General features: G+C 36.5%; 1 protein-coding gene across 1 annotated transcript in view; it reads right to left on the bottom strand.

Moving 5' to 3' along the window:
* The window catches only part of pdss2 (prenyl (decaprenyl) diphosphate synthase, subunit 2), a 41,250-nt gene that overhangs the window by 6,935 nt on the left and 17,869 nt on the right, over nt 1–16,446 (bottom strand). Inside the window, exons 3-4 of the mRNA XM_048205340.1 lie at nt 9,989–10,187; nt 1,913–1,987 (exon numbers count right to left, since the gene is read on the bottom strand). Coding sequence (XP_048061297.1) covers nt 1,913–1,987; nt 9,989–10,187 — 274 coding nt within the window. The remainder of the gene's footprint in view (nt 1–1,912; nt 1,988–9,988; nt 10,188–16,446) is intronic.

Below are 16,446 nucleotides of genomic sequence, written 5' to 3' on the forward strand. Positions count from 1 at the left end.
ACACTCTTCCACTTTGAAACAGTCCATTTTAAATGATCCTTGGCCCACAGAACACAACGGCGCTTCTGTACCATGTTCACATATGGCTTCCTTTTTGCATGATAGAGCTTTAGTTGGCATCTGCAGATGGCACGGCGGATTGTATTTGCCGACAGTGATTTCTGGAAGTATTCCTGGGCCCATTTAGTAATGTCATTGACACAATCATGAGTGATGCAGTGTCGTCTGAGGGCCCGAAGACCACAGGCATCCAATAAAGGTCTTTGGCCTTGTCCCTTACGCAACTTTCTCCAGTTTCTCTGAATCTTTTGATGATGTTATGCACTGTAGATGATGAGATTTGCCGTTGAGGAACATTGTTTTTATAGTATATCAATCTTTTTACATACTCTTTCACAGATTGCCCATCTTTACTTCTGAGAGACTCTGCCTCTCTAAAACATCCCTTTTTATAGCTAATTGATATCAGGTCTGTAACATGATTAACTTATTTGCTAGATGTTCTCCCAACTGAATCTTTTCAAAATTTCTTGCTTTTTCAGCCCCCGTGCCAACTTTTTTGAGACCTGTAGCAGGCATCAAATTTGAAATGTTCATTTAGTGGATAAAAGTGTAAGATTTCTCAGTTTAAACATTTGTTATGTTATTTATGTTCTATTGTGAATAAAATATTGGCGCATGTGATTTGAAAGTCTTTTAGTTTTTATTTTATTCAAATTTGAAAAATGTCCCAATATTTCCAGAATTCAGTTTGTAGTTACAAAAGCTTTCAATTTTAGATAAATGCTGTGCTTTTGAACTTTCCTTTTATCAAAGAATCTTGAAAGAAAAGCATTACAGTTTCCATTAAAAATATTAAGCAGCACAACTGTTTTAAGCATTGATAATAAGAAGAAATGTTTCTTAAACACCAAATCAGCATATTAGAATGGTTTCTGAAGGATCATGTGATACTGAAGACTAGAGTAATGGCTTAGTAATGGCTAGAATATATCATAAAAACAAGCCCTCGAAGACCACAACCAAAAGGAAACTTTTAGTCAAATTAATTTCAATTCCCAAACAAACAGAATGTTGCAGGAAACTTTAAGTATGTAACTTAAAAAAAATTAGAGAGTAAACAAAAAACTGATGGTATGAGGGTGGGGGGATGTGTAACCGAAGGAAGGAAAGTTGATGCAAACATCTGCTCGGAAACGTCTCCTCTAAAAAGGGTAAAAGAAACTTGAATCTCTCTCTCTCTCTCTCTATCTCCCTTCCCTTGTTGCATTTCTCTCACATAAATGTGGTCCTCTCCATCACTTTTCCTGTTTCTCGCCTCACACAGGAAACTTTGACATACATTATTTACTAGTGGTTTGCAGATGTTTTAGGTCAGCCTGTGTTTCACTCTGTTTGGAGATGTTTTGCTTGTTCAGTCGTTAGCTCTGTTTGAAAGCTTTGAATATGAAACATTAAACACTAAAAAGATTCCTCTGCTACTCAAATATAATTAATTTATAAGAAAAATAAAGCTTAGCAATGAAAGAGATCTCATAGAATGTACATATATATTACAGCAATAAACCACATAAGCTGTGCCTTACAGTCATTTACATATAGCTTTGACTGGTTGCTTTCATATATTAGGCAACACAACAGGAATATAATAAAAGACAATGTTTCATAAACAGGCACATTACCATTTAAATTTTGGAGGTCTGTAAGATTTTTTAAATGTTTCTGAATGATTTATGCTCACCAAGTCTGTATTTGTTAGAAAAACACTAATATTGTGAAATATTATTACAGAATAAAATATATATTTAAATTTTCAGCAGCCGTTAAAAGATAGTACAAAGTAGTTCATTTGTGTCTCATAGTGTGCTCCTGGTGGCTATATGTGGTAAGTGCAGTGGGCTGAATATTGCACCTCTGCAGAACTGGAGCTCTCGTGATAGATTCCTTGCACCACATCTCCGATAGCACTGGAGATCAGCTCCACCACCTATAACAAACATAGATACATTAGAACACTTAGGGCAGAAAAATATTTTCCACATAAATGAAGACTCTAAGAATAAGAGTGTTGATATCAGCCCCATCTGTTCTGAAATTAGTATTTATTAGGACATGAGCTGTTTGGGAATAGGGGAAGACTTTTTTCCAGTCCACTCAGTCTAAAAGAGCATCTGAGGGACAGATAGAATAACCATCACTTCAGTTATTAAACAGATGGCCAGTCAAAACAGTGCAATGTCCAGAGGATACAGAGCTTAATGAGGACCCTGACATCTGCACAAGCTTATTGATTCAGTTCAAAACACACAAGCACAAAACTGCTATATAGCACAAAGTTATTCAACACCTACAGGAAATCATCTGATATTTGAGTGTTGATTGGGCTGTTCTCTTGAACTACAAAAATATCCATGCAAAATAACACATAAAAATCCCTAGTCACAAAATTCTAAAGACATTCAATAAGACATCTAAAGAATAAGAATGCCAATCCCAAAGGATTAATTTTCTGAGAGAATTCAAACAAATAGGCGCAAATAGTCATTTTCCTAATTCTAAAACATTAAGTTGTTTAAAAATAACTTTTGTCTTATAAAAATGTGTGTCCATAAATCTTGCGTCAATTCTGTTACAGTACCATACTTTGCCTTTAAATTGGTGGAATTTTCTCCCACAGCTATGTAAGATACAGGAAATGATGTCACTTTCCGTCACTGATAAGATCTGAAGCACTGAAAGGTGTGTGCTCTCTCTGAGAAAATATTTTAATCTAAAAAGTTCTTACACCAAGAGTTATTTTGTAAAATGTCAAAATTGTTACCACAATATCAAAAGGAAAACTGAATTTATCACGGATCACACAGTGGGTCGTTAAAAAGTCTTTTAATCATGATTTCATTAGTGCCATGTGCTCTTAGCATTTATGCTAGCAAGTGGAGTTTTAGGCTAAAAAGTTTAAAATTGCCAATTCTGTTACCGTCAAACTCTGTTACCAAGGTAGAGTAACAATGCTGACAGTATGTGACAGAATTGACAGAGTTGGCAAACAATACTTTAAAGAAATCTGTCTTTTCATTAAAAGTTAAAAAAGGAAAATTGCTTGTGTTTGGCAAGCACTCAATTATTAAAATTGAATATGTTATTAATAAGATACTGGAAAGAATGTGTTAGTGAACAGTTTTTTTTCCTTAACTTTTTGAAATGCAAAATGTATCTCCAATTATAAAACCACTCACATACAGTATACGTACACATATACATACAGTATATATAAAAGCAAAATAATGTAGAATATAAAAAGAATCAACATGATTTGTTATACTTTTCTCAATGATTAGACAACTTAAATTTAACAACTTAAAAGTTACATGAATTTAAAACTGAACTGCTTTAAATTATGCATGGTTTGCATCTTTGAAATCATCCTTTCTCATTGATTGTAAATGAAAATAGCTAGTACAATACTTCAGAATTTCTTTTTTTTGTATTCCATAGAAGACCAAAAGTTGACATGAGGTTGAATAAATAAATAAATCATTTTTATTTTGGGGAAAAAAACCCCAAAAAACTCTTGATTGTGCAGTGCCTGCAATGTTCCTGAGGGGGGCGCTACTCTGTTAAAGCTACTCCACAACAGTCAGCTGGAGTAAGTCACTGACAGCTCTGTCTTTCATCTAATCACATGCTTCAGTATCCCTTCCATCCGTCGCCCTAGGCTACATACTCCACCTTTTTTTCACCCTCCGTTGTTCTTTTTCCTCTTTTCCCGAAAGACCTGCCTGTTGAATCATAAGACCACAGGCAGAATCTCCAGGGAACTAGAATAGCAGAGGCCTTCTATCCAGACACTGCTATTCCTCAGCTATTCCTCAAATTTAATATTATGTTACTCCTCTCCATTCCCCAAACTTTCTCTCTCAAACTTTGTTTTTCTCACTTATTCCTTCTCTCTCCCTCTCTTTGCCCTCTGAGTAACCAGATCTTTGAGGAAACAGTGAGGAACTTGACTCCTCTACCCAGAGCCCAGAGAAGACAGAGAGCCCCTATAGCGCAGCCAGATGTGCGGCTTCACACACTCCACACGGAGAAATTAAAGCGTGTATGTGTGTGTGTGTATGCACAAGAATGAATGTGTGTTTGAACTGTGTGTTTGTGTACGTCTATGTCTTTCGTGTGAGTTTGTGTGTGTGTGTGTGTGTGTGTGTGTGTGTGTGTGTGTGTGTGTGTGTGTGTGTGTGTGTGTGTGTGTGAGAAGTGGGGGGGCTTTTTTTGGAAAGTATCAGATAAGCTGCCCTCCCTCCGTCTCGTCTCATTCCCAAATCCAGCCGGAGTCATGTTTCGCCGACAGGTCTGTGAGGAGAAGAAAGAGGAGACAGCCGCTCGCGGATCCCTTTACCGTTTATACTAGTGTCGAGCCAGAATCCCACTCACTCTCTCACTCTCTCTCACACACACACACACACTCACACAGAGTCTACTAAGTCAAGATCCCACTCAAGGCCGCGATACATAATACAGATCAATCAGGGGGAAAAAGCGCTTTGCTGCGGAGAGGGAACGTCTGATTTCCACCGCTAATGCTCTCACGCTAACTGAACCGCTAATGCAATGGGGCCTCGCCCTCATTTACATAGACGGCAGTTTGAAGAGTGAGATGCGTCCGGATGGTTCCGGCTGGGTGAATGTCAGTTACATCAAGGGACTATGAGAAAACTGAACACTTAAAATATATATATTTTTAATCACTTTAGCTAATTGTAAATACATATATGTAAGTTTTACCTGCAGCTACAGAGTCTGATCTCTGATTGGCTGGACATCCTGTCAGTCAGTCACTACTTCAATGAGTCAGAACAGAGCGTGTGTGGCTTTAATCACGGTTCACTGCACAACAGGTTCAGTTTCACACAAAAAAGGATTTTACTCACACTCTTCTCTGTGTGTGTGCATGTGTGTGTGTGTGTGTGTGTGTGTGTGTGTGTGTTCACTAAAAACGAGTGCTCAAAATGACATTCTGTCCACAGCTGCCAATGGCGAGTAAAATGAGAAAATTAGCATATATATATATATATATATATATATATATATATATATATATATATATATATATATATATATATATAGCGTATATTTCTTACTGACGATGAAACAACAATTTGCATTGGTATTTTTTATTCAAAAGACAAATTTTGTTCTTAATATTTAATAATAAGATTTAGCAGTTTGTGCATATTAGTCATATACAGTACTGTTCAAATGTTTGGGGTTGGTTAAGATATCTTAATATTTTTGAAAGTAGGCTCTTTCACCAAGGCCACATTTTCTACTGTTCTCTTTTTTTATTTTATGCTTTATTGATCATAATAAGAAATGTTATAAATGTTGAAACTAGTTGTACATACATTTTTATATATATATATATATATATATATATATTTATTTTTTTATTTTTTTTACAATACATACATTTTTTTCAGATTGTTGGATGAATAGAAAGTTCAAAAGAACCGCATTTATTTGAAATATAAATCTTTTATAACATTATAAATGCATTTATCATCTTACATGTAAAATAAACCCCAAACTTTGGAAACTTTAGTGTACGTGTCGCCATCTGTCTGTACTTTTATAAAACGTCACCAACAGCAATAACAAAACAAATTGAATGTTTATTTCAAAATAAAACAAATTTTTACAGATTTATAACTATCCATCTCTAACTTTATAAGCCTAACTCTCTAACTCAAATCCTTACACTAGAATTGAGGCATCAAAAAAACACACTTGACCTCTAAACAGGTGAGGAATTTCCAATTTCGGCCACCAGGAGGTGCTATGGAATACGCCAATACAAACTGTATTACACCACATTATCTACCTAAAGAGAGTGTGTATTAAACACGCAGACACAAAATCAGGTGTGAGTCCTGATTATAAGATGTCTGGCTGTCTGAATGCTGAGCTCCTCTTGAGAAAAAACACAGAATCTGTTCTTTATATTAGTCACCACAATCTGCTGATCATCTCAATCCCCTGCAGTCATTTCCATGTCCGCTCAAGCACACATTAAAGTGAGCTCGAGTGTGCGTGCGTGTGTCTGAGGCTATACGCAGAAGGAAAAGAGTTTGTTTTCCTCCATGGGGAGAGCTGCATTCTAGAGCCGCACTTGGTGACAGATCCTGTCAACGTACTGCTGCTTAGTGCATCTGAGTGTGTCTGTGTGTATTAGAGAGACACAGAGAGATGAAATGTTTGGGTTTCCTAGTGCAAATCCCTTTTTACTTAGTCTGTTAATATTATGATATGACAAGCGATATCCTCGAAAACAGTGAATCCCAAACAGGGGTACGTGTACTTAATCAGGTCTTGGGTACTTTTTTTTGCTTTTGCCTTGTTAAAAATCTATAATACAGAAAACAAAATACTTAAAAAGGTTAAAGGGTTAGTTCACCCAAAAATGAAAATGATGTCATTAATGACTCACCCTCATGTCGTTCCAAACCCGTAAGACCTTCGTTCATCTTTGGAACACAGTTTAAGATATTTTAGATTTAGTCCGAGAGCTTTCTGTCCCTCCATTGAAAGTGTTTGTACGGTATACTGTCCATGTCCAGAAAGGTAATAAAAACATCATCAAAGTAGTCCATGTGACATCAGTGGGTTAGTTAGAATTTGTTGAAGCATCGAAAATTCATTTTGGTCCAAAAATAACAAAAACTACGACTTTATTCAGCATTGTATTCTCTTCCGGGTCTGTTGTCAATCCGCGTTCACGACTCCGCTTCTTCTTCTTCTTCTTTCCTGTTTTACGGCGGTTGGCATCCAGCTTATTGGTGCATTACCGCCCCCTTCTGCTCCGGAGTGTGGTTCACGGCTCCGCAGTGACGCTGCTGACGTAAGACGCTGCTGACGTGTTATCCGGTGCGCCCGAGCTTCGTTTACAGTCTGAGGGAGACGCACACTGTATTCAAGCTATTCTACATTGATTGTATTTTGGTATTGCTATATTTTTTTAAAATGGTGCGTAGGTGTGCATATTGTGGATGTCCTAATCACCAAAAACAACCACAGTGACGTAAAAGTGCATTACCAACGCAAACAGATGAAAGGATTCAATGGAATCAATTCAATGGAAAGGATTCCGGAAGAGAAGACAATGCTGAATAAAGTCGTAGTTTTTGTTATTTTTGGACCAAAATGTATTTTAGATGCTTCAACAAATTCTAACTAACCCACTGATGTCACATGGACTACTTTGATGATGTTTTTATTACCTTTCTGGACATGGACAGTATACCGTACATACATTTTCAATGGAGGGACAGAAAGCTCTCGGACTAAATCTAAAATATCTTAAACTGTGTTCCAAAGATGAACGGAGGTCTTACGGGTTTGGAACGACATGAGGGTGAGTCATTAATGACATAATTTTCATTTTTGGGTGAACTAACCCTTTAAATAATTATATAAATGAATGAATTAAAACAAAAATGAAATAATTAAATACTATGGCTCAGTATAAAAATTGGATAAACCAAATCCCAAGTGAGCTTTCTTCATAGGCAGCATTTCAAGGGACCATAGGCATGAAGATAATAGCACAATTATGTTGCTTTCTAATATAAATACTTTTTGACCAAATTCTAAGGCAACATAACATCCTTCACAGAGAATGCAATCCCATAATGCACCGAACAAATGCCAAACAATATGAGAGAATACCGTTCAAAAGTTTGGGGTCAGTAGTTTGTTGTTGTTGTTTTGATGCATTACATTTATCAGTAAAGACTTTTACATTGAATTTTTAAACCAAAAATATTGTTTCAAATAAATTCAGTTCTTTCAAACTTTCTATTCATAAAAAAAAAAAAAAACTATCACAGTTTCCACAAAAATATTAAGATAACATTGATAATAATAAGAATTGTGTCTTGAGCACCAAATCAGCATATTGGAATGATTTCTGAAGGATCATGTGACACTGAAGACTGGAGTAATGTCTGCTGAAAATTCAGGTTTGCCATCACTGGCATGATTTTAAAATGTATTAAAGGGGACCTATAATGCCCCTTTTACAAGATGTAATATAACCCAGAATGTGTCTGTGAAGTTTCAGCTCAAAATACCCAACAGATAATTTATTATAGCTTGTCAAATTTGCCCCAATTTGGGTGTGAGCAAAAACACGTTTTTGTGTCTGTCCCTTTAAATGCAAATGAGCTACTGCTCCTGGCCCGCTTTCCAAAAGAAGGTGGAGCTTCAACATCTTGCACTTCGGTTGCTCAACAACAACAAAACTGGTGAATCTCACGCAGCCAAAAATGACGATTGTCAGTAACGTGTTCAGCCTTACATTGTTCAAACCGGAGTCGGACACTGATGGAGAGACTCAGGAAGAAGTTACAACTTTTAGAATGCAATTGTGCTCCTCTGTGCTTCAGATATAGAGTGCTATTTGTATAATGCATGGAATTGTTGCCTATGTAGAGCATTTTAAATCAGTAACTTATGAGGGTTGATTTCAATTTGAGCCACTAGAACAGAGCCTGCCTGTGAGTTAAAAGTAACACACTTCAGGGTTATTTGAGCCATATCAATAGGGTACATAAGACAAAATAGGTTGGGAAACGACGCTCTAAAATGTCCTGATGTATTCTATCATCACTTTACATCTGAACTGGCCATTCATAATGCTATATGATATTCATAAAGATGTTCTAGTGAGATGCTGTATCCCTGAGTCGAGAGAGGCAGTGGGGCTGCTGGCCGCATGCAGTTAGACGGTGCTTTGACTGCGACTCTAATTAGAGCTGGAGGAGAACACTGACACTTAATGAGGGGTGTAGGAGACATATGCTCACACACACACACACACACACACACACACACACACACACACACACACACACACACACACACACACTCACGCACACACATTAAGAGCGCAAGAGAATGTGGGAGAATGCAAGTGTATGGAAATTAGCAAGCGAGGACACAGCGTACAGCATGGCGAACAAAGTCTTTGAGGACTGAAGTCAGAAGCCGGTGACATGATTTTCCCTTTTTTTTCTTTCAATGTTTTGCATAAAAACACAAATGTGATGAAAAAGTAGCCTATACCTCCAGCATGAAGAGATGTCGGTTTATTAATACCAGAAGTAAGCGAAATCTGACAAAACCTCTATTTGGGGATGTCTGATAGTAATATATTTTAACCCTGAAAATGCAAAAAATATAAAAGAAACACTTTCCTTCCCTTTTCTGTCAGGGTTAGTGGTTAGTTTATAATATTTATAATTTTTTTTTTTTTTTTTTTTTATTGAAATCTGTGCCATGTCCTGATCTACACTACTATTTAAAAGATTGGGGTGGGTAAGATTTTTAAATTTAATATTTTTACAATTTTAAAGCAGTCTTTTATGCTTGCCAAGGGTGCATTTATTTGATCAATATACAGTAGTGATACTGTGAAATATTATTGCAATTTAGAAAAACTATTTCTATTTGAATATATTTTAAAATGTAATTTATTCCTGTGATGTCAAAGGTGAATTTTCAGCATCATTACTCCAGTCTTCAGTGTCACATGATCCTTCAGAAATCATTCTAATGCTCAAGAAACATTTATTATCATCAAGGTTGAAAGCAATTGTGCTGCTTAATATTTTTTTGGAAATTGTGATGCAATTTTTTCAGGATTCAAAAGAGCAGTGTTCATTTGAATTACGATTCTTTTGTAACATTATAAATTTCACTACTGCCACTTTTGATCAGTTGAATGCATCCTTGCTGAATAAAAGTATTACTTTATTTTAAAAAGAAATCTTACCTGCCCCAAACTTTTTAATGGCTGTATAGATTGCTAAGAAAATGTTTGTACTATTTATTTATGCACATTTTTTTTTTTATAATGGAGCGAACTCTGAGTAGCATGGCGTAAGCAATGGAAAAAACCTGGAGTGGACTATTTACAGAACATATTTAGTACCTTGGTGTCATTGAGCTGGGCCAATCCAGTGCAGGCGTTCGCCAACAGGAAATCACCGCTCAGAACAGCCATCTTGTTCCCAAACTGCATGTCTTTGAGAGGGCCGTCCGAGTTCGTCCACTCCTTCAGATTAACAATCCCACGATGCACCAGGAAGGCCGTGTGAATCAGCTCCGTGATCTCAGCCAAGTTCCGCTGACTGAAAGAGAGAGAAAAAGAGAAACATTAAGATTCTGAGAAGGAATATAGATTCTATAGCACACTTTATACAGAAAGGATTGATTTTAGCCCAAAGGTTCTTCTGCAGAACAAATAACCCAGAGAGCGTCCTGAAGTGTCCTGGTGACCATAATGCACTTCACAAACTACCAACTGCCACTGATTATCAGACGAGCCAGATTATCACAACGCCATCACACAGACGTTATAATCAAATGTTGATTTGGGTTCAGGACCATAATCAGCTTGAACCATTGAGGTCTCAGCGATAACCACCTTCCAGACACAAGAGAGAGACGTTAGCGCTGATGACCACTTACCCCTCCTTCAGAGCGGGAGACATGGAAAGAAAAGAGGGTGAGAGAATGAAGAAAAAAAACGTTTTTGATGAAGGGATTCTCTTCAGTTTGGCAGTATGAGAGGAGCGCTGTTGCCGCTTGTGCTCTCACACACACACACACGCGCTAGTGCTTGGGTAATTACAATGCACTGCAATAATTCTTGTTGTCATTAAATGCTGTTCATTAATGGACCATCTCCTGAGCTCAATCATCCCTATTGTGCAGAGCTCTCATGTCCATGCGTCCGCTGATCCCAGTCAGTTTCACTTCAGCTGACACGGGCGCATGTGCCGAGTAAATACTGATCTGAAATGTTGATGTGATTTACAATGGATAAGGATGACTGGGGAAACTCAAACACACTTTAAAGAAGTGTAATTGTATGCATCCAACATCTCAGGTCAAGAGTTGTAGAGTTCTACTTGTCGTTTTTATATTGGTGAATGCGAAATGACCACTTATAAAAACCTATTCAATTCTGATTTATACAATTAACCCTACATTTTTCTGAATGAATATCCTGTTTACCTCAGAAATGCATGCGATTATGGAAGTAAAGTGTGTAGTAAATTGCATCTCAAAAATTAAAAACTAATTAAAAAAATAAAGAATTAAAAATGCAGTGTGAACAGCCCAAAATGCATTAAATGTGAAATTTTTAATTAAAATTAAAAATTAACACTAAATAAAAAAACAAATAATTAAAAGTACAGTATGAAAAGCCCAAAATGCATTAAAATGTAACAAATAAAAAAGAAAAGAAATAAAAATATAATGTAAACAGCCAAAATTAAATGTGACAGTTTAATTCTGATTTGTACGGAAGAGGATTAGGGCCAAGCAATAATAAAAAAAAATAAAACCATCTCGAGATTAAAGTTGTTAAATTATAAGAAAAAACTTGTTAAATTTTGAGAAAAAAGTCGAGATAAAATGTTGAGAATAAACTCGTTAAATTACGAGAAAAAAACTTGTTAAATTTCGAGAAAAAGGTTGAGATAAAATGTTGAGAATAAAGTCATTAAATTACGAGAAAAAACTCGTTCAATTTCGAGAAAAAAGTCGAGATAAAATGTTGAGAATAAAGTCATTAAATTACGAGAAAAAAGTCGTTAAATTACAAGAACAAATTCGTTAAATTATGAGAAAAATTTTGTTACATTTCGAGAAAAAAGGTTGAGATAAAATGTTGAGAATAAAGTCATTAAATTACGAGAAAAAACTCGTTCAATTTCGAGAAAAAAGTCGAGATAAAATGTTGAGAATAAACTCATTAAATTATGAGAAAAAAGTCATTAAATTACGAGAACAAATTCGTTAAATTACGAATTTGTTCTCATAATTTAACGACTTTTTTCTTGAAATTTAATGAGTTTTTTCTCGTAATTTAATGAGTTTATTCTCAACATTTTATTTCAACTTTTTTCTCGAAATTTAACAACTTTAATCTCGAGATGGTTTTATTTTTTTTATTATTGCTTGGCCCTAATCCTCTTCCATAGATTTGTCACTGTAAAAAATGCAAAAATTTAATTAAATTAAAAATTAAGATTAATTTTTAAAAAATTAAATATACAGCATGAACAGTCTGAATTAATGTAGGTTTTATCATTCATAATCATTCCCCATCATTGGCATGCTTCATTTCTATTAGGGTGGAAGACAATGAGTCCACAGAATGCCAATAATACAATTTCGGCCCTTTTCCGCCTCCTTGCCCCCGTTCTTAATTGATGTGTAATTTCACCGCAGCCTCCACAGAACATCAGGTTCATAATGATTGCCTCCATTTATTTAATTCAGATTAACATGCTAAGTTTGACTATTTTAATGCCACATGTTAATACCTTAAAAAAAAAAAAAAAAAAGATCTGGGCCACATTCAGCTGCAGTGTAAATGTAGCCAAGGTGTGGGTGTGTGTGTGTGTGTGTGTGTGTGTGTGTGTGTGTGTGTGTGTGTGTCCTTCTCAGTCCCCTGTGGCTTCCAGTATCGAGTTGCTGATTTGATACTCATTAGTAATAGTGATGATATTTGTAAACAGCATTTTCGAACAGTTTTCTGTCCCGAAATGACTTTTTTTTATATATACATAGTCTTTGTCTCCTTCATCCTTGGACTGTCTGCAGTGTTTTGGCTGTGTGCAGACAGACGGAGTTGAATCGAAATCTAATTTTCCCCCAAATCTGCAGCTATGCCGTCTATGTTTTTTTGAAGTCAGTGGGAGGGGCAGCACAGGGAGTATAAATAGCCTCAGAACTCAGTTGCATAGCAACCGATGCCATGGCGCAGAGGGGTTCCGCCCCCTGACACGCCCCCTTTCTCTGCTTGCTCTATTTTCTCTGCCAATTTAACCCTGAAGCACAGTCAAGCGTGTGCCTGCAAGCTCACAGCAGATCACCTTAGAGGTCAGGATGTCAGTTGACCAAAAGCATCACTAAACCTGTCACACAGCATCTCAGCAGATGATGTTTTAATGAAAGATCATGAAAGATTGTTTTTCTTCTAAACTCGTTATGATGCGAGTTCACCTCTTGACACACACACAACACAGAAAACACCCATATAAAACTCCTAGCACTAAATAAGACTCAGCAAGACAGTTTGGCCTGCTCTATTTGGATATATATATTTATTAAATATGAATAAATATTATTTAGAAGTTTGGGGTCAGTAAGATTTTTCAAAGTTTTTGAAAGAAGTCTCTTATGCTCACCAAGGTTGCACTTATTTGATCAAGAATACAGTAAAAACAGTAATATTGTTAAAATATTAAATGACCATTTTCTATTTGAATGTATTTTACAATGTAATTTATTCCTGTGATGGCAGAGCTGAATTTTCAGCATCATTACTCCAGTCTTCAGTGTCACATGTTGATCCTTTAAAGATCATCACGTTTTGGAAATTTTGTTCATATCTTGATCTTTCCATCCAGCATTTTTATGTGGAATTCCAAAATTTGCATTAAAATATGTTAATGGAAACCCAGCTAGTGTTTTGCATATGACAGAACCACCTAAAGAAACAGACCTGCTTTCAGGATGCAATGTCTAATGATCTAAAACAAATTCAAGAACCCTTAACCAAGCAAACATTTAGTGACTACAATGCTTATTTTTCAGCTTTCGGACACAGCCAAAGTCTGCTGAATGTTGCACTCATGTTCCCCGACATACCTTTAAAAGCAATGTCGCACAATCATTCAAACAGATGTCTCTCTCAGCAAGATGCACTTGTGCACGTATGCGATCAAACACACACCCACTAACCATGAGCATTTCTGTCAAAAGAGAACACACACACTTACCATCCACCTGACATGCACACACAACCACACAACACTGTGTGTGTGAGAGAGAAAGTGACTCGAAGGGACATTTTACAAATGCTGCATGTCAAGGAGGAGGAGAGCAGCACAGCAATTCATCCATCACCACCATCAAACACACCTCTAACCAGGAACAAGAGAGCGAAAGGTGTCATCGGAGGAGGGAGAGAAGGGGGGAAGTTGAAAGGAAAAAGAGACGACTGACAAAGAAAGAGAACAGATTCAGAACAGAAAGGGGGAGAGGAAAAGCTCTAGGTACATGTATGTGAGAAAGAGGTAACTACCACAGACATGTTTATTCTTAACTAACCTGTTTCAAACCACGTGACTTCCATTTTTCTGCTGAACACAAAAAGATTTTTTTTTTTGGTCCGTAAAAGTATCAAAAAAGTGGCCCAGATGACATGTACATCGGCCATCTTTGAAACGCCTCTCGGGCATTCAGGTGCAGCTCTTTGAATGGGGAAACATCAAATTCTCCAAAACTGTTAACTAAGCTTACGATTAAATTTCATATTTGAAAACACCAATGAAATCTGACAACAACAGTCTAATAAAGCTTGTTTCTTATGTTCAAATATTGTTTAAAACAGCTTGTTTTTCATGCTAGACCAGCCAATGTGCATGCGCAGTCATGAACGCGAGTCTGAGAACGCTGCCCGTTTCTATAGCAACCGGAGCTTCTAACTGTAGCTGCAGTGACGCGATGATTTTACTAATCAACGATTGGCTCTTTCACTTAGAAGGTGGGGCTTATTCGCCATATTGGTTGTTGCACATTCTCCCATCGACCAATTTGGTGTTTGCAAACAGCGATGACGTTTTTTGTGGGCGGAGCCTAGCTGGTTGCAGAAAATGACAGTTGAGCAGTAGAAGTCTATGGAAGCCACGAAATAAAAGAATAAAAAAAGTTAATTTCGAGTTTATATCTCACAATTCTGACTTTTATTTCTCGCAAATCTGAGTTTACATCTCACATTTCTTACAAAGAAAAACAGAATTGTCAGATATACTCGTTATTCTGTCTTTTCTGAATTGCAATTCCGCAATTGCAAATCCCGCAATTCTGACTTTTTCCCTCTCAGAATTGTGAAATAAACTCACAATTGTGAGTTATAAAGTCCGAACTGGGAGTAATAAACACGCAAATGCAAGAAAAAAAAGTCAGAATTGTGAAATAAAAATTATTATGTTTAAAAGTTATCTATGTAAAATACTATAGGTTTAAATTATTTTAATTATAATTATTTCATGATGTAACTGCTATGTATGTATGTCCTCTGAACTGCATATGTGAATATTATGTACACTTACTGTTTACATCAAATTCCTGCTTTAATAGTAGACTAATCCTTACAGATGTCATCAGTCCAGTCTGTGAAACGTCTCTGTTTATCTTCAAAGGACGTTTTTAACGATGGTTTTCTTTAAAAATGAAGACTATATTTTTTGCATTCCGATTCCAACATCCAGAGGCACAACAAAACATTTTTCTCTTTTTCTGTGGATTTTGCACATTTTCCTTCAATTGCTACCACTATTATTCTGCAACCAGTATGCGCGCGCAGCTGCAAGTGACGTAATTGTGACGTCTGCTCCAAAGTGGTCTATAGAAGTGCACCGTCTCAGAATCATTCATTGTGAACCAGATCAGTTGAGTCGTTGCAAAGATCTGATTCAAAAGAATGACCGATGTACAAATCAGCACTACTTTTCTCTCTATGATTTCGGTCTATTTGTCTCAAAAAATTATCATACAATTTCTGAAGTTTGGGAATGTAAGTCATATCAAAGTCCCTTTCAAGGAAAATCTGGTCACTCAGTCAGTGGCAATCTTTGCAATGCTTCAGGGCATTAAGACCAAGTCCTATCTATTTGAATGGGGGAATCCTGAAATCTCAAAAACTGCTTGCCGAACTCACAATTAAATAACATATTTCAAATCAGCAACAAAATCTGATATGAACGCACATGCAGTCCTAAGCGCAAGTATTCAGGTTTCTATGGGAACTGGAGCTTCTAATGGCAGCTGCAGTGATGCAATAACTTTATCAATCAGCGATTTGGAGGAGCTTTCTGAGGTAGGAAGGCATCAAGGTACATCCGAATCTAACGTTAGCTTTACTTCCTGTATCAAGAGATGCCTTCATCTCATACATTTTTGAAGGCAGCATTGATGTATCCTTTGCTGTTGTTGATAACCCACAATCCTGTGCCAGTTCTGTGACAGTTGAGCTAAAAATAAAGATGGCACCTAAAAATTGCAGTTGATGGTCAGTTTGTGCGTAAAAGTAAGTTTTTGACCATTGTTTTCCACTTTTGATGTAATTTTTAGTGAGAAATTACTACTGCAGTAATTAAATATTCGCTTAGTTATCACCAAAGCTTTCGTTATTTTGCTGTAGGTCTTTAAACTGTTACACTGCCTCAGAAGTCTGTCCGAAATCAGTTTCGTGAGGTGCCTTCATGCGCAAACACCATAGTCTTTGGTCATATGGACAACTCATTGTGCTTTTATGGGTTTGAATGTTGGATTTTTCAAAAATTCACTTCTTGTGTTCCACAGAAG

Source organism: Megalobrama amblycephala, linkage group LG10 (assembly GCF_018812025.1).
Source record: "Megalobrama amblycephala isolate DHTTF-2021 linkage group LG10, ASM1881202v1, whole genome shotgun sequence".
Lineage (NCBI taxonomy): Eukaryota > Metazoa > Chordata > Actinopteri > Cypriniformes > Xenocyprididae > Megalobrama > Megalobrama amblycephala.